General features: G+C 50.1%; 1 protein-coding gene across 2 annotated transcripts in view; it reads left to right on the top strand.

Moving 5' to 3' along the window:
• The window catches only part of WASF2 (WASP family member 2), a 76,529-nt gene extending 55,156 nt beyond the window's left edge, over window positions 1-21,373 (top strand). The window contains exons 3-9 of one of the 2 annotated variants that reach the window (XM_057701864.1): window positions 433-567; window positions 1,087-1,240; window positions 3,320-3,437; window positions 4,459-4,589; window positions 7,034-7,189; window positions 8,947-9,461; window positions 10,432-21,373. In XM_057701864.1, coding sequence (XP_057557847.1) covers window positions 433-567; window positions 1,087-1,240; window positions 3,320-3,437; window positions 4,459-4,589; window positions 7,034-7,189; window positions 8,947-9,461; window positions 10,432-10,589 — 1,367 coding nt within the window. In that variant the 3' untranslated portion in view covers window positions 10,590-21,373. The remainder of the gene's footprint in view (window positions 1-432; window positions 568-1,086; window positions 1,241-3,319; window positions 3,438-4,458; window positions 4,590-7,033; window positions 7,190-8,946; window positions 9,462-10,431) is intronic. The other variant, XM_057701875.1, reaches the window with a different exon arrangement.
• Window positions 21,374-21,813: the final 440 nt, after the last annotated feature.

Below are 21,813 nucleotides of genomic sequence, written 5' to 3'. Positions count from 1 at the left end.
TATTTTTCATGTTAATTGTAAACACATAGAAGGCCCTTCTAACTCCCAGTCTTTTTCAGAACCACTTTTACAAGGTGGTTTTACAGAGTAGCAAAGAGCTAAGGGCTATAGGCAAATGTGTAGACATACTATCCACTCTTCTAGGATTAGTTTTTTTGTATTACACCTTAGGATTTTATTAAGCCTGTTTTGAGTTTCATGACAGTTCAATTTGCCAAGAAGACTCTATTAGTTATAGAGCACATGTAGGCTGCCCAGGCTCTGGAGGGTATGTCTCTGTCTCCAAGAGCAAGCTCTGCTTGAAGCCTGAACTGTCTTAGTGGGGCGGGTGTGTGTGTTTGGGAGGTGGAAAGTACAGTCTTTAGTAGCCAGTTTTTCTGACCATTTATGTCACTTTTATGCACTAGTGACTTGGTTTCTTTGCTCTCTCAGGTAAATATGCCGAGGACATTTTTGGAGAGCTCTTTACTCAGGCAAATACTTTTGCCTCTCGGGTAAGCTCCCTTGCTGAGAGGGTCGACCGCCTACAAGTTAAAGTCACTCAGCTGGATCCCAAGGAAGAAGAAGGTAAGGAAGCTGAGCTCAGCATTTGCAGGCTCTGCTGAGCAGTTGCTTAGAATTTTTTTTTCCTGATTTATAAAACAGTGAGGGGAGAAATCACACAGACCCATGGAGTTCTGCTTTGAAACGGCGTAAGCCTGCGTAAAGAAACCTTCTAATCTCTACCACACCTCCACACACTCCCATTCTTCCGTTCTCCCTTTCCCTCTTTCTCAAATACCCCTTCCCCCCAATCATATTTTGCTACCATAAAAGTACTTGGAAGATTCATTCCTCCTAAGGAGGGGCCAGCTAGATCTGGCCACATAGTAAACCTTTGTGTTGCCTCATTTTGTTCAGTCATGAAATGGCTGGGCTGCTGACAGCCTTGTGGGGCTTCCCCAGAGGGGGAGAAAAAAAAAAAAACCTGGCTGCAGACAGCCGCAGCCAAGAAATGCAGCAGCTGAGGCCTCTCCGACTGGTGTGACTCAGTGTTTGCTCAAATAGCCTGTCATCCATTTTCTAATGCCTTCCATCTTCTTTCAGTGTCACTACAAGGAATCAACACCCGAAAGGCCTTCAGAAGTTCTACTGTTCAAGACCAGAAGCTTTTTGACAGAAACTCTCTCCCCATACCTGTCTTGGAAACATACAACACCTGTGATACTCCTCCACCTCTCAACAATCTTACCCCTTACAGGTAACCTGGCCAGCTTTTCCCTTTTTCAGCCTGTGGTGAACAACACTAGATTGTCTTTTTACTTAAAGATGTTGTTTACATCAGAGGATTGTATCGAAAAGCGTACTACCTACCCCAGAGTTGCTTGTGGTGGCAGAAGCTAACGTTTACCATATAAACAGTTGTCACTTATTATTGTTTGGTTTCTGAAACTCATAGTGAATATAATATATATTGAAAGTTTGCTATAGCATTACATGCTACAGAGTTTAATTTGGTATAAGCCAGGTCCATCTTGAATTCTGTCCAAAGAATTTAGTTATTATAGAACCAAAAGGACTTCGTTACAAGGCAGTCCTATAGCATGCATCCCAGGGGCAACATTCTAGCAAGGCTCCCACTTACTCTGAAACCACTAGATTACCAGATGTTTGGGCGTGTTAGTGGGGCCAGCCTTATGGACTGGCTGCTCTGGGCCCTGAGGGTCCTTCCAGAGCTGAAGGAGTAATTGGCATTCTTCCAAATGAGTGTCGTTCACTTTGTTTTGAACATCCTCTCAACATTCCCCTCTGAAAGGACCTACAGTGCTGTGGCTGGACTTGAAAAAGGTAGCCTTACAGACAACTTAAAGCCCCTCCCCTCTAGTGGTCTGGCAGTGTTATCATGCAAAAAACTTCCAAGCAGGGGCAGAAAGCGAATATTTATCTTGCTCGCATCCATAAATATCGTTGGAACAGGTAAAAGTAATTACAGATAGCTGGAGGCGGATGTCTTCTGTGAGACATGCGTGTACTGCAGAGTAGAATGTGTGTGTGAAATTCAAGGACACTCCCCTGATCCAGAGAGCCAGGATAGGAGTGTGGTTGCTTCTCACGCAGATGCAGAGAAAGTACACGGCATCTGTCCTCTGTTATTACTGTGTGAAATTACATTTGCCCTTTGGCTCTCAAGGGGGCCAGCTAACATAGTAGGGCAGAGATTTGACTCTGTAGCCTGCATCATTTAGTCTAGTTGGATCTGGAGAGAGGGGTTGTAGGGCAGGAAGGGACTACACATCTGATAATATTGAAGGGAGTATGATAAGACAAGTTTATTTTTCAGTTAATGTAGGGTATTTTCCTTTTTAACATTCTCCTCTCAGTTTTCTGGATTTAGTCTAACAGAAAAGAGTGTTGGTGTGGCAAACTCAGAACAAGATTTAATATAAAAATCATTAGTGCTTGATTAGGAAATGGTTTCTGTGTGTGGTGATAGGATTAGAGATCAGGGAGGAATTACCTTTCCAATTCTTTTTAGTTCAGAATAGTGTTAAAATAAATATCCACCCCTAAAGTGGGAGAGACTTAGCCATGCCAAAGTACAGAAGTCCAGCCAGGGTCATTGAGTCTGGCAGATGACCCTTACATCAACACTCAGTAGCTCACTCTGTACTCTGTCACAGCCACTAAGAGATGGTGATTAAATCTTGTGGTCATAAAACAGCTGGCCATCTTTTCTCACTGGCGCCCCCTTGTGGTTGGGGGGGGGTGGAGGGGGGCGGATGCTGAGCTTTTCTGGAAGGGAGCAAGTAGGTGGAGTGCTGTGGTTGTATTTACAGAAGAGCAACGCTGCGCACATATACACAGTCGTGTGTGTATATGTATACATATGTACACATGTGCATGTGTGCACAGGTTTCGGGGGGATAGGAAGCCACTCATGCTTCCTAGAGAGTCCTGGGCAATTGATGGTGGTAAGCAGAAATCCCATCTGATGTGCCAAGATATCAGAAGGTCCTCAGGGAGATGTCTGTGGCCACGGAGATCATTAGACATAATCAGGATCCCTGCTGCTAATAGCCCCTTCTTGCCCTGACCACGCACATTCCTCTACCAGGAACTGAAGTAAGGCTAAGGTTCTTAAAAAGCCAGATAAGTAAAGAGGTGCCATGCCATTCAGGATCTTTGGAGCGCTGGTATGGGAGAGGAAATATGCAGTCGATTTGAATGACTTCTTGATTTCTCAGTGTAAAAACTGCTAACTGGTAGGTGTTTGGAATATTGGATTTGGTTGGGAGCTCATCGGTCTACTGACAGCTACATGTCTTCATTTCTATCCCAGGGATGATGGGAAAGAGGCACTCAAATTCTACACAGACCCTTCATACTTCTTTGATCTTTGGAAGGAGAAGATGCTGCAGGACACCAAGGATATCATGAAAGAGAAGAGAAAGCATAGGGTGAGGGGAAAGGGGCCTCTGTTCTACACATCAGTAGGCACGATTGTGGAGGGGGGATAAAAAGGAAGCCAGTCTTATGTGAAGTAATCATTCCGAGTGGCTGCTTGCTTGGATGCCAGGTGAGACTCTTAAAAAAATGTGTCCACTCCAAGCACAACCAAGATGAAAGTATAAGTCACACCAAAAATGTGTTTGTTCCTCCCAGTGCTGTTAACAATTGAGTATATTCAGGCTGAGTTTTAGAAATTGACTTTTCTGTTCACCATTTATTTCTCTTGCAGTTTGCACCTGACTCTGCTGGACACTCAAGCTAGGCTAGTCCCTTCCCCGCCAGTTTTGCAGCTCATTTCTCCGAGATCAGCACAAGGCTCTATAGTGTTTGCTTTGCAGCAAGAGCAGTTTAACACCTTGACTACTGGTTGGGCAGGGCAGGGGTGGGGGCATAGGCCTAGTTCTGGTAGATGCGCCCCTCCCCTTAGACTGCCAGTGATGTGTGTAAGCATATGACCTACCAGTTGCAACCTCACAATCCCATTAGCATGGCTGCTGGGAGGCCCAAGAGAGAGCCAGGGGCTAGTGCAGCTGCACAGGCTGAAGAATTCTTTATTGGTTATTTTGGTTTGTTTTTTAACTATTTCCTTATATCTGCCCCAGATATATACAGCTGTCATTATTTCTCTTCTCTCTTGACTGACCGTTGTGGTATAATGAATAATAGCTATTTACTAACTTCCTAACAGTTAGAGCTGCTCAAAAACATGAATGAATTACCCAAAGAGGTAGTGAGTTCCATTGCTAGGGGTGTTTGAGTATGGGATTGAGGCAATGTGTTTGAGCACAAGAGGTGGTTTGGATTAGATGACCTCTAGGTCACTCTACCAGCAATTCTATAAATTCTATAGTTATTGTATATTGTCTAGGCAAATCATCTCCTGGGTGTATATCCATGAAGGTGGGTGGAATTTTAATGAAGAACGTTGGGAAATGTTTATTGAGGCTTTTCTGTTTCTTTTCATTATAGAAAGAAAAGAAAGATAATCCAAATCGAGGGAATGTAAACCCACGTAAAATCAAGACACGTAAGGAAGAGTGGGAGAAAATGAAGATGGGTCAAGAATTTGTGGAATCCAAAGAAAAGCTGGGGCCTTCCAGGTAGGTGATGCTTTTGTCCTCTTGGTAGTATTCTTTGAAGGGGCTGGGCACCTGGGGGCAGCAGTCTGACAGCTCTGGTGTGACATCTTTCATACCCCCTGAAGTCTGCCTGTGTGGCTTAAATCAATACCACTGTTAATCAGCTACTTTAAAGTGCCTCCATCTGGTGATTAAAATTTGCTTTAAAAAAAAAAAAAAAAGTCAAGAGACTTGGCAGTTTAAATGAGGTGACGAGAGTGGTCTGGAAAATAAAGCCCATGGCTTCTAGTGCCCTTACTCTGCCAGACACTGGAATGTCTGAGGGACTCAAAGGAAAGACTAGAAAGGGAAGAGAAGCGGTTTTTGGAGGCCTTAGCCTCCAGAGCATTGATTTGAAGGTCGTGGCTAAAGAGCTGGGCATTTCATAGGGGTGGGGAGGGCCAGGCAGGGAATTTGTGCACATCACCAAAGCAACTTTTCAGTCAGCCTTTGTCAGTCTCGGGAGAGAGGCTGGCCAAGGGACTGAAAGCAGACCCCAGAGACAGTGTGGGAAAGGTCGTGCGGCCGGTATTGAGGCTATATATCTCTGTGAAGAAAGAGTAGGTGTCAGTCTGACCCCATTTCCCAATACCAAATCACACTGGAGGCTTAAAAGGAAAAAAATGGTTTTAAAGCTTGGTTTGATGCTTATCCTGGTGTCCAACCTGTGTGACATTCAAAGCCAAGTCACTACGATTGCTTGGCATAAATGTCGCCCTGGTTTTTCCCCTAAATACCTTGCATCCTGGCTGTCAGAGAACCATGCCAGCCCATGCCGGGTGTCTAGGAATGATAAAAGGAAAGAGTTGAGTTGTTTTTGCTTTTAGGAATAACTCTACCATGAAAATCTTGACTTTTAGAAATCTTGACACTTCTGACACTTGCTCTTCCTAGATTAAGAGATTTGTTTTAAAGAGTGATGAGGAAGGTGAGAGGAAAAATGAGCCTTTCTTTCTACAGGGGAAATCAGCCCTGAGGGTACCTCCATTACTTCACCTACCAATAAAAAGGGGCCATTTTGTTCTATGGTCCCATCCTATTCAGACAGATCCTTGTCATATGAAAGTTCAGTGACTCTAAGGCCAAGAGCTTGCATGTTCAGGATGCCAACTAACTAGTGTGTGTGTGAGAGAGAGAGAGAGAGAGAGACAGAGAGAGATTGGGGTGGTGAAAATAAGGACTTTGCCTCCCATTTTCCTGTTGTCGAAGAGGTTTGGAATCAAACTGCATGGCTGCTCTACCTGGACATGCTTGTTGGTGAACCTATAAAGAGATGTGCCAGGTCTACAGGGCTGCAGGCCTTGGGGATTTTCCACATCAGAGCATCATTTGATTCAGTTAGTTCCCTCCAACACTGCTCTCCCTGGGGTCTGCTTTAGATGAGTTCCTTATAACCCAACAGTGGTGGAAAGAAGGGGGAGGTGGAGCAGAACAGGCCACATTGTGTTAGCTGCTGCTTAGCGTATTGGTGCTTGTGTGGAAGTTTGTTGCTGTTCACCCAGAGCAAATTCACCCAAGGCCCAGTGCTAGGAGGGACAGGTTTTCGTGAGGCAAGCCTTAGCACCCTACTTTAATCAGCAGCTCATTTTGTTAGATAGAGACCACATCTAACTACCACACAGCAACTTGCATTTGTCCTCAGCTTGGTTTTGCAGTCAGATGCCTCCTTGGCCTTTGAGCACTCCAGAGGCTTGCCGACCTCAAAACCAGGCTGTGTGCCAGTCACGTGTTTGCAGCTCAGTAGCCTTGGGGCTTGGCTTTGTCCTTTGCCGCAAGACAGACTTTGGGATTTGGGTCTGGGCTGCTCCTAACATTTGGGAGAGAATTTCAAAGAATTGCTGGGTTTGACAAGACCAACACTGGGAAAAGAACAGCATGGTTTTGATAATCTGGGTTGAGTTCCATTTCCACAGACAATCTAACAGGAAAATCTGGGAGAGGGGAGGGATAAATTGGGAGATTGGGATTGACATAAACACACTACTATATATAAAATAACTAACTAACAAGGATCTACTGTATAGCACAGGGAACTCAGTTCAGTACTCTATACTGACCTATATGGGAAAAGAATCTAAAAAAGAGTGGATATATGTATATGTATAACTGATTCACTTTGCTGTACACCTGAAGCTAACACAACATTGTAAATCAACTATACTCTAATAAAAATTTTTTTAAATAAATAAATAATTACAACCACAGCAAGTGGGGGTGGAAAAAAAAATATCTGGGAAATATTTAACAATAGAATATTTAGTCCTAAAATAAAATTTCAGTACAACGGAAACTATATGGGAGATATACTAATTTTATTTCTTCCTAATAGCTTTTGTATCAAATGCATTTTTGTGGGGTCTTTTAAGAAAACAAGAGAGTACCACTCAAACTTTAAATGACAGTTTTGGCATTGGGTTCATTGTCAGGTATGTACCTGCCTCGGTGTACCAGAATGGCAGCATTGGCTCTGTTGAAAACATGGATGCAAGCAACTACCCACCACCACCACAGTCAGACTTCACTTCTCCACCTTCTCCTTCCTTCTCTGAGGACAGCTTGCCTCCTCCACCAGCAGAATTCAGGTAAACGGTGGTACCTCTTCCATCTACTCTGGGTGGTTAAGTGCTCAAGAACAAAGTAAGAGTTCTGAATCCAGCCAGGACCACTAAGATGATTCCAGGCAAGTGTGTCTAGATAATAGAAATAATTAATATTTATTGTGTTTGTAAGGTGCCAGGGATTATGCCAAACACTCTATGTGTTACTGAATCCCCAAAAGAGTCCTCTTAAGATAGGTACCCATTTTATAGATAAGTAAACAGTGAAGCACAGAGAGGTCAGTGAACTTACCTAAGATCACACAGCCAGTAAGAGGCAGAGTCATGATTGGAAAGCAGGTCAGTCTGACTCCAGAGCCTATGTTCTTAACTGCTAGCTACACCTGAGCAGATAGAAGTCACCAACTTATCTCTTGTTTTTTTACTTAGCTCTGACTCAGCATGACATAAAGTGGTATAATCTGCTGTTGTCCATAAAATATTGAGCAGCCTCCTTCTTCCCCAGTTATCTAGGAATCCAGCAGATAGTCACCCTTTTTTCCTATTGCCTCTGGTCCATTTCAGCATGGATAGAATCTCCAGAAAGAAGGAAACAAAAGGAAAAGAGATAAAACTTAGAATCTGACCATTTAGATATTTGTCAGTGTCCCTGGCAGAGGTGTATAGAGGAAGAGTTAGCACTTAATGGCTGAAAAGGGAAAGGGATCTGAGGAGTGTTAGAATTCAGTATTTCCTCATAGTTACTTTTCTTTCTGATGCCTGATAAGTGAGCTTTGAAAGGTGTGCTTGTCTCCTTGGACACTGTTTAATCAGAGGTTGGGTATGTTGAGGACCCCTCAGATGGAGACCTAAAGCAGTGCTGTCACCCCCACCCCCTGCCCCATTCTTGGCGCTTGAAACCGCTAATCCCGAATTCCTTCTGCCTCACAAATCACTTCCTGCTGGTTGCTGTGTCGGATGCAGCTAAGGCTCGAAGGTCTGCGGAAAATTTCAAGATGGTTGCCTTTTCTAAGGAGTAGCTGTTAGTGTAGGGCAGATAGAAAGGTGGAAAAAGAAGCCCTTCAGCCTCACACGTGGCCTGAGACCTTGCAGCCGCAGTCGAGCGTGCCTGACCCAGGAGAGGTGCGCCGTAATCCTCTCAACCTGGGTCAAGTCTGGTGGCACATTCATTTCCCATCTCTGCTGACCCTCAGGCCCTTGTTTTCTCTCAAGTTTTTCCACATGAGCACTGAAGGTGCATTCACCTAAATCTGTACCCTGCTCAGGTTTGGTCAGCTTGGCTTGGATTTCCTGCCCTCACAAGATCTGGTGAATGTTAATAGCCAGTGGAACAGAGGCTGGTGGGTGGTGGTGTTTGAATTTTTACTCCAGTTCTTTCTTGCGTGCCTTCTTAGTTCTGGCTCCAGGATTGAACTGACCCTTCCTCTTAGAGGAGGGTTCAGGAGGGTGCCTTCCCTTGGAGAGCTGAAAGGTTTGAGGGGGACCTAAGAGATGATATTGGCCAGCCTTTACCTGTTAGAGAAATCCTAAGTCCACTCTTTTCAGGTAGTTTTCCTCCATTTCTGCTTATATTCCTCTGCTAATGGGAAGCTCATTACCTTACAAGGCTGCCCATTTCATTGTTGGTCTATTCTGACCATCCCCAGGGTTTTCTTTCTAGTTGAGCCAAAATGTAATGATATTGTCAACCAGAATGAACCTAGGCTTATAGATAAGTGTAACTAAGGGTGGAGGTTTGCATCCTGAAAGTGATGATGGGTCTTTTTTCTTTGTCCTTTTAGCTACCCAGCAGACAGTAACCAAAGAGGGTCTGGCTTAGCTGGACCCAAAAGATCCAGTGTGGTCAGCCCAAGCCATCCGCCACCAGCTCCTCCTCTGGGCTCCCCAGCAGGCCCCAGACCCGGGTTTGCTCCACCACCTGCCCCTCCACCTCCACCTCCGATGACGAGCACTCCTCCCCCTCCGCCGCCTGGAGGGTTTGGGTCTCCAGGGACCCCCCCCCCACCTTCACCCCCATCTTTCCCACCTCACCCCGATTTTGCTGCCCCTCCACCTCCTCCCCCACCGCCGGCGGCTGACTACTCGATTCTGCCACCACCTCCCTTGTCCCAGCCAGCAGGAGGAGCGCCTCCCCCTCCCCCGCCTCCTCCTCCCCCGGGTCCCCCTCCTCCCCCTCTCAGTGGTGCAGATGGCCAGCCTGCTGCACCTCCGCCACCTTCTGACCCCGCCAAGCCCAAGTCCTCCTTGCCTCCTGTGAGTGATGCCCGCAGTGACTTGCTTTCAGCCATCCGTCAAGGTAAAATCCCAGTGGTGGGTCCAGGATCACGAAGCCTTGTCTTTCTGCAGCTGGGATGATGATTCGAGGGTGGACAAGGGGCTCTGTGCCCTTCTAAGGGAGTAGCTTTCATTGGGTGGAGAGAGATCAGGACCTCAGACCTCAGATCAGCCTGAAGAAGGGTTCACTCTAAAAATACAGCAGTTTATATTTCTTTCCACCTTGGTTTAGAGTAAAGGCTTCTTACCTGGGATCTTTGAACTCCTTGGAAATTTATTCTTTGTGTGTGCTTGCATTCATTTCATGCCCCAGAGAAAAACAAGAATCACTGTCTTAGAAGGTACTTCCTTAGCTGGACTCAGACGCTCCCTGGCCTCTACTTTTTTGCCTTTCATATCCTTCCTCCCTACTCTACCTCCTTCCCACCCCCTTCCTTCTCCCCTTTTTCTCCTGTCCCCTTCCCTTCCTTTCACCCTGCCTTCCTCCCCTCCCTCATCATCATCTCACCATCATGGAGCATTTATTTGCTTTTGTCAGAGGCTGGTTCTGGTCCCAAGGGGCTAGAGTGGTTCTTCTGTTTGTTCCTCAAGGAACTGAAGAGTTGTCTAGAGGAGACTACCTAAGGCAGCTGAGCTCCATGCAAATTGATGACTTGGGCAGACCGAGTGCACACTAGATGGGAATTGGCGGCCACTCCCCACTCAGAGCCTTGTGAGAAGTACCATCCTCACCAGCCTGAGAGCATGAAACTGGGAAGAATGGCAGGCTCCTTTCAGACACACCTGTAGCAGTGGGGCCACAGTTTCATAAAAGCTGTCTTTACTTCTTGTCCTGCTTCCCCCTTTCCCTCTTTGCTTTCCCAGAGGGTCCTTCTTTTTCGCTGTCTTTTTCAATACCCACCACCACCAGGGGCCACCCCCTCTTCCACAGTCCTGGATGGATTCGGAGACGGACTTGCCTTCTCAACCCGTCCCTCTCTCTCTCCCACCAGGCTTTCAGCTGCGCAGGGTTGAGGAGCAGCGGGAACAAGAGAAGCGGGATGTTGTGGGCAACGACGTGGCCACCATCTTGTCGCGTCGCATTGCTGTGGAGTACAGCGACTCAGAAGACGACTCCTCTGAGTTTGACGAGGACGAGTGGTCGGATTAACTCTTCTGCCTGCTGCCCCACTCCCTTTTTCTTTCCTTCCTACCTGCCTTCTTTGATGCCTACCCCAGTAGTTCCGAGGGGAAAAAGGGAGGGAAGAAAGAATTTCAAGGGGCCAGAGCCTTCCCTGAAGCAACCAAAGATATATCCAAGTGCTTCCTCCAAATCAACATGTATTTCTCATCTTCCCAAGGTCAGGCCCCATGGGGCCCCTGAGGTTCAGTAGCCGAGATGTTCCTCTTCCCTTCAAGTGACTGTTGCATATTGAAGAGAAGGGAAAACCCCAAAGCAGATCCCTTTGATTGGGTTTAAATTGGAATTGGTGCCTTCCGCTAGGAGCCATTTTGTGTGGTCTTCTTCTAGAATCCTTGCCCTCAGCTACTTTGAATAATGGCAGCCATCTTCTGGTCCTAAAGCCTGCATGAACACAGCTGGCCCTTTTCCCATGCACTGAGAGGGCGGAGCAGCCGCATACCCCAGTGCCTCCCCCCTCTGCCCTCATCAGCAGGGTGAGGCCGCCATTTGCTAAGCCATCTCTATGTCTGGATGCCCTTTATTCCAGGAGCCGTCAAGCCCCTAAAGAAATGTCTCAGGCCCTCTGCTCAGAAATGATGCCTTTCTGAAGGCTGTGGTGGTTGCCACCCTCCCAGGCTCCCTGTCCTGAACGTGGTGTTCCGTGTCCCTTAAATGCCCGTCCCTTGCCACCAGGTGCCTCCAAGCACCACAGCCCAGTTCTAACCTCTAATACTCATGACCAAACTAGCCCTGACACACAGGGATTTGGGCCTCTGCTGGCTGTCAGGAGCCAAGCTTAGAGACTGGAACTGCAGGACTGGAAAAAGGTGGAACTCCTTGGGTTGAATGATGCTGAAGCCTAGAGATGGGAAGTGACTTGCTTAAGGTCACACAGTTGGCTGATGACAGAGCTACAGCCCAGAGTTCCTGATTCCAAGTCACCTGTGCTTTCTGGGACCAAATAGTGGGCACCTGCTGGAGCCCAGGCAGAGCCATATTGGCTCTGTGCTACTCCAGACCTCAGCATAGGTGGGGGTCCCAGTAGAAGGGCTCAGGGCCTGTGCCAGGCCTGTCAGTGCTGCTCAGACCCTCATGGCCTCTCTCGTAGTTGTTTGCTCCCCCTTTCCTATCACCAGGCAAGCACCTGGCCTTGAGAGCTACCCTTTGGGGGACCAGAGGTAGTGAGAGAAGGAAGGGAGTAGGCAGCGTGACAGGTGCTGCTTTCAATTCCTCTGCAACCCCTCCCCCTTTTATTTCCCCAATTTAAGCATAGGTCCTGCCAACTGTAGAAACTTCAGTCCCTCAGGCTGGCAGCCGCTGCAGGTAGCTGCCTGGGGGGGCCTGGCAGCCGTGAGGAGGGCTGAAAGGCAGGAGGACTCTGGGTCTTGTTTCCAGCTTCCCTCCTCACTGCACAGTGAGGTTCCCTCCTTCACTCCCCCTTTTTCCCAGAGCTAATACACAGGTGCTATTATTCAGAAAAAAACTGGTCAGCTTTGGCCAACAGGTTTCTTCTCTTCTGCCCTAACTATTGTGTAGCCTCTTATGCTGAAACCGGCTTCTGGCTTCTCCGGCTTTCCGAGCCCTGAAACAAAGAGAAACAGGATCTGTCTCTACCCAGCACAGCAAATGGTTATAATAATTGCCAAAGCCCTCATCAACCCCTCCGGCTTGAGGAGAGTGTGTAATCACGGGTTCTGCCGCTGTCCCCTGGCTGAACGCTCCCCCTCAGCCTTCTTTCTGTGAACTCGGGGCCTGGGGACTGAGCCTTTAGAGGCCGGCGTGCCTTCCTGCAGGGGCTGCTCCGGAGTGTGCCCTCCTTGCTCTCCGCATGTCAGGCACCTCTGGCACAGGGCTGGCACCCGGCTCCAGTGCGGCGTGTACCCCACGGTGTGCACCCCCACCTTGCTTCCCGCCGTGCACTCTGGAAGCTGAAGGTGCTTTCTTCGGAACTTTAAAATGGCTGTTGAAGGTGCCCCCCGGCTGCAGCCCAGCAGTGCCCACAGTGGCAGGCGGAGGGCAGTGGTTCTCCCAAATAGGAGTCCTGGGGCCTGGCCAGGCCAGGCCAGGGTTTGGGCCTAATGGCTTTGGCTGAATTACTCCCATCCCCCTCCTTTCCGGAAGAGGGGGAGCCAGCACTCCTCACTATCATTTTGTTCTGACCTTGAAGGGGGCGGTGTTGGCCTGGCTTCTGGAATGGACAGAGTCCGCCTCGGAAAGGGCTGGGGGCAGGAGGAGGTGGGGAGGGGCACTGCCTGCGGAAGGTAGGATTAGATCATTAGCTCAGTGACCTCCTAGGGTTTCGATGTGCTGTGTTCTCATCCTACAGCTGGTTTGGTAATGATCTGCAAGTCCCGGAGAGCAACAGCACAGCTCTGCCTGACGCTCTCATTAAAATCTATGCAGCCAAGCTCGGTGCTTTGTAGCAGCCGGCCTTGCGAAGCCTCCTCAGCTTGGGGGGCTGGGGACCCAGTCAGCCGAGAGGCCCTCTGGGCTCTACTTATGCATATGTACACCAAAAAAAAAAAAAAAAAAAAAAAAAAAAACTTTAAACCCAGAACCCTTTAAGATGATAAAGGACCCTGTGCAGGTAATTGTGTGTCTTTGGAATCCTGTAATTGTAGAATGCAAAGTTTAGTGATTATTTTAACTGGGCTGAGGCTGGTAAGAGAATGGAGCAATGGTCCCTAAGGACTCTAAAGGCTGAAGCCAAGGAGCCACCTCCCTTCCCTGTTCTGCCCAGCCCAGGGGACCTGCCCCCATTCCTGCGACCCAGGGGCCCAGCTTCCAGTCGGCAGTGTCAGAAGTGACTTGTGGCTCTGCCTTGGTTGTGAGATGAGTACATTCCAAAGGAGCAGCCACGGGGAGGGGGCAGGCTCAGTGATCCCTTGGAGGCTCAGAGCAGCTGGCCCAAGCTCCAGCTCGCCTCCAGCGGAAGCTCGAGCGCCCTCAGAAACGACCCTGGCCAATGTCACCGCAGAGCTGAGGCAGTGTTGTCAGGGCTAATGTGAAATCTCTTCCCGTGGCGCCGATCCTCCGGCTCTGCAGCGCCAGCGCAGACAGATTGAGGTCTCTGTGGCTTTGGTGACCCTGCTTAAGCATTCCCACCGTGTCCCAGCTCTGCTCTCAGCCTGCCTCCCACTGCAGCCCCCCTCACCTGACCTCGGGGCTTGAGGAGGAGGGCAGTGCCCCAAGGCCAGGGGCTTTTGCTCAGGAGAGAGGTCGGGCTTCTTGAGGGCATCAGGCCTTGAGCTCTCCTGGGGTTCAGCTGACCTGGGACCAAGCGTTGCCCAGAGATGCGCCTCATCCTGTGCCTCAGGAAAGACTAGGGAACAATTTTGTCGTATTAACTTTACTCAGTTAACTCACTTGAGAAACTAACCGATTTTTACTTTCTGTCTAGGATGATGTATGTGTAGGAGAAAGAGCCGTAGTGCTCCCAAAGTGCCTTGTTTTCTCTGATACAAATATATTTATAAGTACCTGGTCCTGTGGATTCTTGGGTGTGTTTGCCACATCAAGATTTTAGGGACTGGGCTTGTTATGTAGTGGGGTTACTGAAAATGGGTCCCCTTCCCCTGAAGATGAGAAAGGAGCTTGAGGTGGAGATCTGAGCAGTGGGGTTAAGCCAAACCCCTGAAGTGATGCTTTCCTCTTCACCCTATTCCTCTCAGGTCCTTAGAAGGACGTTCAGTTTTTCAGGGTCCTGTACCTCCAAGCCTGATTTCACTTGAGTCCCTGCCAGGCTCATGTGTGTACCACATCAACACCCCAGTGACCTGAAGATTCTATGTAATTGTTTTATGTATACATGCGAATACATAAATGCCAACATTTTAAATAATTTGATAAAGTCTTTGTAACCACGCAGCCACCCCTGGGGTGTGTGTGTGCATCTGTGTATGTAATGGAAGAAGCAGTTAGTTGGGGAGGACATTGATAGCCACAGGTGGTGGCCAGAGCTCCAGAGGGAGGTCGGTGTGGGTGGGCTCAGAGGGCGGGAGGCTTCTGGGTCTGGATGGCGTACCCTGTGTGGGAGGTGGGGGATGAAGGCCGGAAACCATTTTGTTTTAGGAGGAGACCCAGCTGGGGGACCTAGAGGCCCTCCTCGGCTGGCTGAGAGGGGTGTTGCTGGGCCGGGGAGACTCCCGGCATCAGGCAGGAGGAGAGCACAGGCTGAATGCTGATGCTGCCTCCCAGCATCCGGCTGGCATCGTGTCTGCCTCTCAGACCCAAGCACCTCACCTCAAATAGAACGATGTATGATGGCAAATGATCAAAGGTTTAGGGTGCTGCATGCCCCTTCTCCTGCCAGGGAAGGCAGGGGGGCTGGGTTTATATTCTGACCCAAAAAAATGACCTACCCAGGAAGCAGCGGTTGTTCCGAGCACAGCTGCTGCGGGTAACTGTCCCGGGGGGTAATTTGTGAGCAGACACCCAGTTCCGGGCGCAGCAGACACAGTAGGGTGGCCCCGGGAGAGGGGTGGGAGCAGGGTTGGTGACTCGGCAGGTCATGCCTGCTGTTCAGAGAGTCACCCACTGGCATCCCAGGAGAAGGGGCAGAAGTTTTGAATTGTCAGCAAGTGCTGCGCCAGCTACTCTGAGCTCATCGCTGGAGGTGGGGGTGCAGGGGAGGGGGCGCGGGAGCCAGCTCGCCCCAGCAGAGCCCCTCGCTCCACCCTCTTGCTCAGGCCTGTGTTTAGTCAGCACTTGGCTTCCCGAGGCCGGTGACTGACAGGCAGCCAGACGCCCGCCCTGGGAGAAGACAAAATGGTGGTGTCGGGAGCCGCCCTTGCTGGGGAATTGGAGGGAAGGAATGTAGTTCTGGGAAGCAGGAGGCCTGGGCTTAAATTCCGGCTCCTTGACTTGGGAGCTTCAGCTCTTTGGGCTGATCCTGAGAAGAATGAGCATTTACTGCTAACTGCCCAAGACTGCGTACACTTTATTTCAACCTCACGAACCAAGGGTCTCCCATTTTACACATGAGAAAAAGATTCCGAGAGGTTGAGTTGCCTGAGAGCACATAGCTGGCCAGGAGCAGAGCCACAGTTCACACGTGGGTCTCGTGCTGTCCACCATGCAACTTAAACCGTTTTCACAATCTCTCCATCTAGCATCATGGTCTTTGGTGTCAGAGGGGCCGTGTTAAAGGTTTTTTCTTATGGTCTACCCTACCCCCTGGTGCCCAGTTTTATAGGTGATAATTATTTTTGCTCTTGCTTTGAAATCAAGTGAGCTGGACTGAGGGCTCAGCTATCCTAGACCTTTAGAGTTAGAGGTACCCTGTACCCTCAGCTGCCTGGAACAAAGTGGGCTCCCTAGGTATGGGCTGGGGCTTCCGACAGAGACACCTTCAGTACATGCATACACTTGGTCAGATGCGCGCATCTGTGCACAGTCAGACACGGATACAGGCTGAGACAGGTGCACACACTGCACAGAGTCCTATCCTTGTGCAAACAAGGGCGCAGATCAGGACACAGTTATAGGAACACACAAAAGCACAAGCAAACCTCATACAAAGTCCTCAGGAGCCACCCCTCCCTTCGTGCTGCCTCCATCAGTTCCTCACTGCCCCCTCCTGGCCACCCAGTGGCCCGGGAAACCTGGCACCACTTCCTGTAAGTTCTTCTCTGGGGTAGTTGTCAGCTAGTTCCCTCCTTGATCAAGCGGCTAGGAGCTGTTTCAGGTGCTCACCAAAGCCAGCCTTAGCCCCAGGAGAAGAGGTGTCTAGTTGGGGGTCTGAAGCTGGAGGACAAAAAAATAAGGCTTTCACACCCAAAAGAATCTCTTCATGGTAGAATTGTTGGTACTATGATGGCAGGAGTCCTGCAGAGACACCCTCCCACCACACCGGGCAGCCATCCCCACACTTACCTGGAGAATTGTGCACACACCTGCTCACGCTCTTGGCATATGTTATTTAAAGAAGAGCAGATTTCCTGGCTGAGAAGTCACAGGTTAGATCTAGCTCCCACCTTGCTGCCCCTCTCTGGGCCTCAGCTTCCTCCACTATTCAATGAGGAGTTGACCAGGATTATGTATGCTATGTCCCCCGCCCCCAGCCCCAGCGTCTCACTATCTTGGGAAATAACAGTAAAGCACTTCCATCAACATGACCCCACGGACTCCTCAGGCCAGTCCTGGAAGGATTACCAACACAAAGCTTTATATGCCTATTTTATAGTTGAGGAAGCAAGCACAGAGAGGTACAGCAACTTGTCCAAAGTCACACAGCAAGTTGACAGCAGGCATGGAAATAGAAACCCTCTTCTTTCCAAATGCCCCAGGCTGCCTGCAAGAAGGTAGAACACCCTGTGGGCTTGGGCCCAGAGCCAAGGAGACAAGAACTACAGAAGCAAAAGCCAGAACCCTTCTGTCCAGGAGCCCTGAAGGCTGAGGAGAACCCAGAGGAAGTACCAGGCTTAGGCATTAGGCAACTCCCACCCCCGCCTATAGACTGCAGGAACCTCAAGCTCTCTATTCCTCTGCAAAGCCAGTGGCTGGCTATGGGGGTTCTCCCTATTCTGCAGCTACTTGGTCGTTCATCAAAGTAGGCACACACTTGAGTGGTGTGTGTGTGTATGCCCGGACTCCACAGGTGTCCACGCACAGGTGTGGATGTATGTTCTTGCATGCCTACAAGTATACTTAGGTGTATATTCATAAGCATGTGTAACATGTAAATTAATGTGTTTGCAAGCCTGTATACATGTGATGCATTTGCGTGTTTAGGTGAATTGTGTTTGGATGTACATACGTAAATGCTCTCTGCGTATCTGGCAAGTGAATTTATGAATGTGTAAGATTTTGCTTATATGCTTATTGGGTTTGTTCATGAGTGTACTTGGTTGTGTGCAAACGTTCACGTGCACTTGTGTGAAGAAGCGGGGTGGAGCATGTCCACCCACATGACTGGTAAATGTGCGTAGAAGTGCATGCAGGGAAGGCTCAGGTGACTGGGTGCACGTGAATCCTAGAGTGCCCTCCCCCGAGAATATGATTCCAGTGCCCCCACAGCCCTGGTATAGGGGTGCCCTGCCTGGCTCCAGCCAGGCACTGAGCTCGTAGCACCCCCACCCTGCCTCGCACTCTATTCCCCAGCCCCATCCTGCTTGGCCAATTTGCAGGCTCTCGCTCCCAGCTCCCGAGAAGGCCTGCAGCAAAGTCAAGGGGCTGGTGGCCAATTAGTGATGGGGTTAATCAGGGATCTGGGGACCCCCCGGGGGGCGGGAAGCCAAAGGCAGGCATTGGGGTTGGCAGGAGCAGGAGCTGCCTGTCATGAGGCTGGGGGAGGGGCGGCTGAGCCAGCAGGATGGTGCTGGAATCCAAGGGTCTGCCTGTGAATTCATGGCTACTGAGCACTGATGGTGAGGAGCCTGTGTGACTGTGTGTACACTATGTGCAAAAGATGAGTACGTGCACTCAAGTCCTGTATGCGGATGTACATGCATGCCTGTGGATGCCAGCTGTATGCACATGTGCGGTTTTGTGCCTGTATGTATGTGGATGTGCAGTGGTGTGCAGATGGGTCTGGGTATGCAAGCATGTCTGGGCCTGTGTGCACACGTGTGTATAAGGGCATGTGTGTGTACATGTGTGTGCAAGGGCGGTACATGCCTATAAGTATGTGCTTCTGCATGCAGACGTGCGCAGGAAGTTGGCATGGTCTGTGTACATGTGTACATGATAGATCTGTGTGCACAGGTGTGTGTACTAGTGTGCAGGTACGTCTAGGTATACGTGCATGTATGTGTGTTCTCTGAACAACCAGGAACCTGGACCCCCACATATGTGCCCGCATGCGCACAGGCCTCAGTGTGTAGGGAGCTGGGGGACGTGGGGCTGGCGGGCTCCAGGCTCTAGGAGATGATCTGACAGACGAGACTTGCCGCAGCCCCCGGCCCCGGGAGCCTGTTTTCCAGCCTGCAGAAGCTGTGAGCCCGTGAACTCATCTTATATTAATAGCTGCTGTCTCCTCACTTATTGAAGGGAGAGGCGGTCATGGCCCTGGCGGGGGCTGCCCCCCTCCCCTACACAGGACCTGGGAAGAAGGGGAGGAGACGTGGGCCCCACCCCCACCCCAAGGCCTCGGGGCAGGAAGGCAGGGTTCTGGGCTGTAGCCTTTGACTCCCCCAAGCCAGGGAGCCCCCACTGCCTCACCCTCCCAGGCCTCTATAACTGGGTGGGATCAGGCATGGGGCTGGACCACTGGCAAAGGCAGAGAGGCTGGAAGGCTTGGCTACTCCCCTCCCCGAAAAACACACAGGCAGGCAGGCAGGCAGGCAGGCACACAGGCATGTGGCGCTGAGCAGCTCCATGCAGAGCACAGATGAGTCTGAAGCTGAAAGAGACATAGAAGGCTTCAATTTCAGGGAGCAGACATGTCCCTTCTCTCAGGAACCCTCTGTTGGAGGGGAGACACAGCCTTCAGGGGCCCCCGTTCTGATGGGAAGGCAAGACTTCTCTATAAATCTTTACTAAGAAGCGTAGCAAGGTGTGTTGTATAAACTGCATCTTCACAGCCACAGGCGGGCTTAGCCAAGGAGGCTCTCTGGAGGAAACACAGAGTGGGGGTACAGGGAAGACCTGACGTGTATCTGCACACTCCCAGGAGCAGGGAGAAGCCATCTAGCCCCACCACACATACAGGCCCCAACCCGGGGCCAGATTCAGACACCCTCAGGGTGGGCCCAGGACCCAAGGCAGAGACTGTCGATGCAGGCTCCCAGAAATGTCTCAGATGCACCCCACAACCACACCCAGAAAAGACAGAGGACTTGCAGCATGAGGGTCCATCGCAGGCTCTCACACGTGAGGCTGGCCGCCGTTCGGCCCTGCTGGCTGCTGGAGCTGGAAACCAGGATGGGAAGCACAGGGCCAAGCCCACCCGGGGCAGGACAAGCACCTGGCCCCGCTCCTTCTGGACCTTGGTCGGTGGTCCTTGGGTGTGTGGCAGAGGCAGCAAAGAGCCCTGTCCCTACACCGGCCCTCCCAAAGGTCTAGGGGTAGCCTGGAGGCCCCCAGATTTTCCCTAGCCTGAGGACAGGGCTCCCTGCTCTGGTTTCCTTGCTTGCTGTTTCTGAACTGCCCCTGAAACCCATTCCCTCACCTAGGAAAGCAACAGATTTGGAGTCAAGTGGACCTGGGTTCAGATCTCAGCTCAACTCTTTACTATGTGACTTTAGGCAAATCAAATGTCACCTTCAGTAAGGCCTGTTGGGGACACCCTCATTTAGAGATTACATGTGCTCCCTGTGCCCCTTTTCTGTTTTTCTCTGAGGACTCATCATTCTCTGACATTCCCCTATTTTAGCTTATCTCTTTATTATTGTCTCCTAAGCTGCCCACAAGGACAGCAGTGAATAAATGAAAACCCATTACTCTCAGAGCCTCAACTGTCTCTTCTGTAAAGTGGGGAGAGCAATAGTACCACCCAATGGGCCATAGCGATGTCGTGTGAGATGTTTGGCATAGGACAGGTGATTCCTGAGTGGGGGTCTTTTCCCAGGGAACTTCCAGGAAGATGGGGAGAGAGAGAAGCCTCAGCCGGACCTGGTGGACCCTCCCCACTTTGTGCCCGGACTGGAGCTGTGTGTAACTAAGCCCAGGCCGGCCCTCCGCCAGCTCTGATCCAGTCCCTGCTGGCGTGTCCACTCCCCTTGGATTCCTGTGGCTACTGCTGGGAAGGGGTCTTGAACACCAGACAAAAATCTCTGGCCAGGGAAATGGAGGAAGACCAGAGTCCCAGTCTGGCACAGCTGTGTGAGTTTGAGCAAGTGGCTGTTCTTTGGGCCTCAGTCTCCCCATCTGTACAATGCAGATGCTCTGAGGGCCCCACCTCCAGGCTTTTTTTTTTTTTAATTAAAAAAAGTTGTTTATTTGGTTGCACTGGGTCTTAGTTGTGGCAGGCAGGCTCCTTACCTGCAGTATGCAAACTCCTTTTTTTTTCCTTAGGTTTATTTTATTTATTTATTTTTGGGCTGCATTGGGTCTTCATTGCTGCACATGGCGAGAGTTATGGCGAGAGGGAGCGACTCTTCGTTGCAGTGCGCAGGCTTCTCATTGTAGTGGCTTCTCTTGTTGCGGAGCTCGGGCTCTAAGCATGCAGGCTCAGTAGCTGTGGTTTGCGGACTCTAGAGCACAGGCTCAGTAGTTGTGGCACATGGGCTTAGTTGCTCCGTGGTATGTGGGATCTTCCTGGCCCAGGGCTGGAACCTGTGTCTCTTCCATTGGCAGGCAGATTCTTAACCACAGCGCCACCAGGGATGCCCCAGTGAACTCAATTGCAGCGTGCATGTGGGATCTAGTTCCCTGGTCAGGGCTCAAACCCTGGCCCCCTGCATTGGGAGTGCAGCGTCTTAACCACTGTACCGTCAGGGAAGACCCCCGCCTCCAGGCTCTGCCCACCCAGGAAGATGCAGGGTTTGGGTAGTCAGAGATTTCTCAGCCACATCCCAAACCTGCTCCTGCCCTTGCCTAGTGAACACATCTTTTCTGGTTCCAAAACACCGCAATTCAAGGTCCTGCACACTTAATATCCTCAAATCCGCACAAGGGCACAGGCACACACTTACCATCACTCACCTTTGCATAGAAAAAAAGCTCTTCCAGCTCCTGAATGAGCAGACCGCATCCAACCACCTCCCAAAATGTGGCTGCTGGCTCTGAGAAAGAACCCCAACACACATCTGAGTCCAGAATGTCTTAAGCCCTAGGCTTAGGAAGGTTGGAGGGGAGGGCCCATTGGCCAGTAGACAGTGCACAGGTTCTGGTTCCTGGTTTGAATCTTGGCTCTACCATTTCCTAGCTGTATGACCTTGAGCTGACCACTGAATCTCCCTCTGCCCGTTTCCTCGTCTGTAAGATGGAGAAGTTATTACCTGTGCCGTGGGATGCTTGTTAGGCATCAATCAGGTAACAGATGTAATACACTTAGCACAGTGCCTAGCACACAGCAAACACCCATGATTGGAAGGGGCTGTTGTTGTTAAGAACACCTACATTCAAGAGAGTAGCACAGACATATATACTACCAACTGTAAAATAGATAGCCAGTGGGAAGTTGTTATATAACAAAGGGAGTTCAACTCGAGCATGGAAGATGCCTTAGAGGACTGGGACTGGGAGGGTGGGGGGGACTCGGGGGGGGGAGTTGAAGGAGGGAGGGAATACGGCAATATGTGTATAAAAACAGATGGTTGAACTTGGTGTA

This window comes from Hippopotamus amphibius, chromosome 1, assembly GCF_030028045.1.
Source record: "Hippopotamus amphibius kiboko isolate mHipAmp2 chromosome 1, mHipAmp2.hap2, whole genome shotgun sequence".
Taxonomy (NCBI): domain Eukaryota; kingdom Metazoa; phylum Chordata; class Mammalia; order Artiodactyla; family Hippopotamidae; genus Hippopotamus; species Hippopotamus amphibius.
The sequence above is the reverse complement of the archived record's forward strand: the minus strand, read 5'-3'. Positions and strand labels throughout refer to the sequence as shown.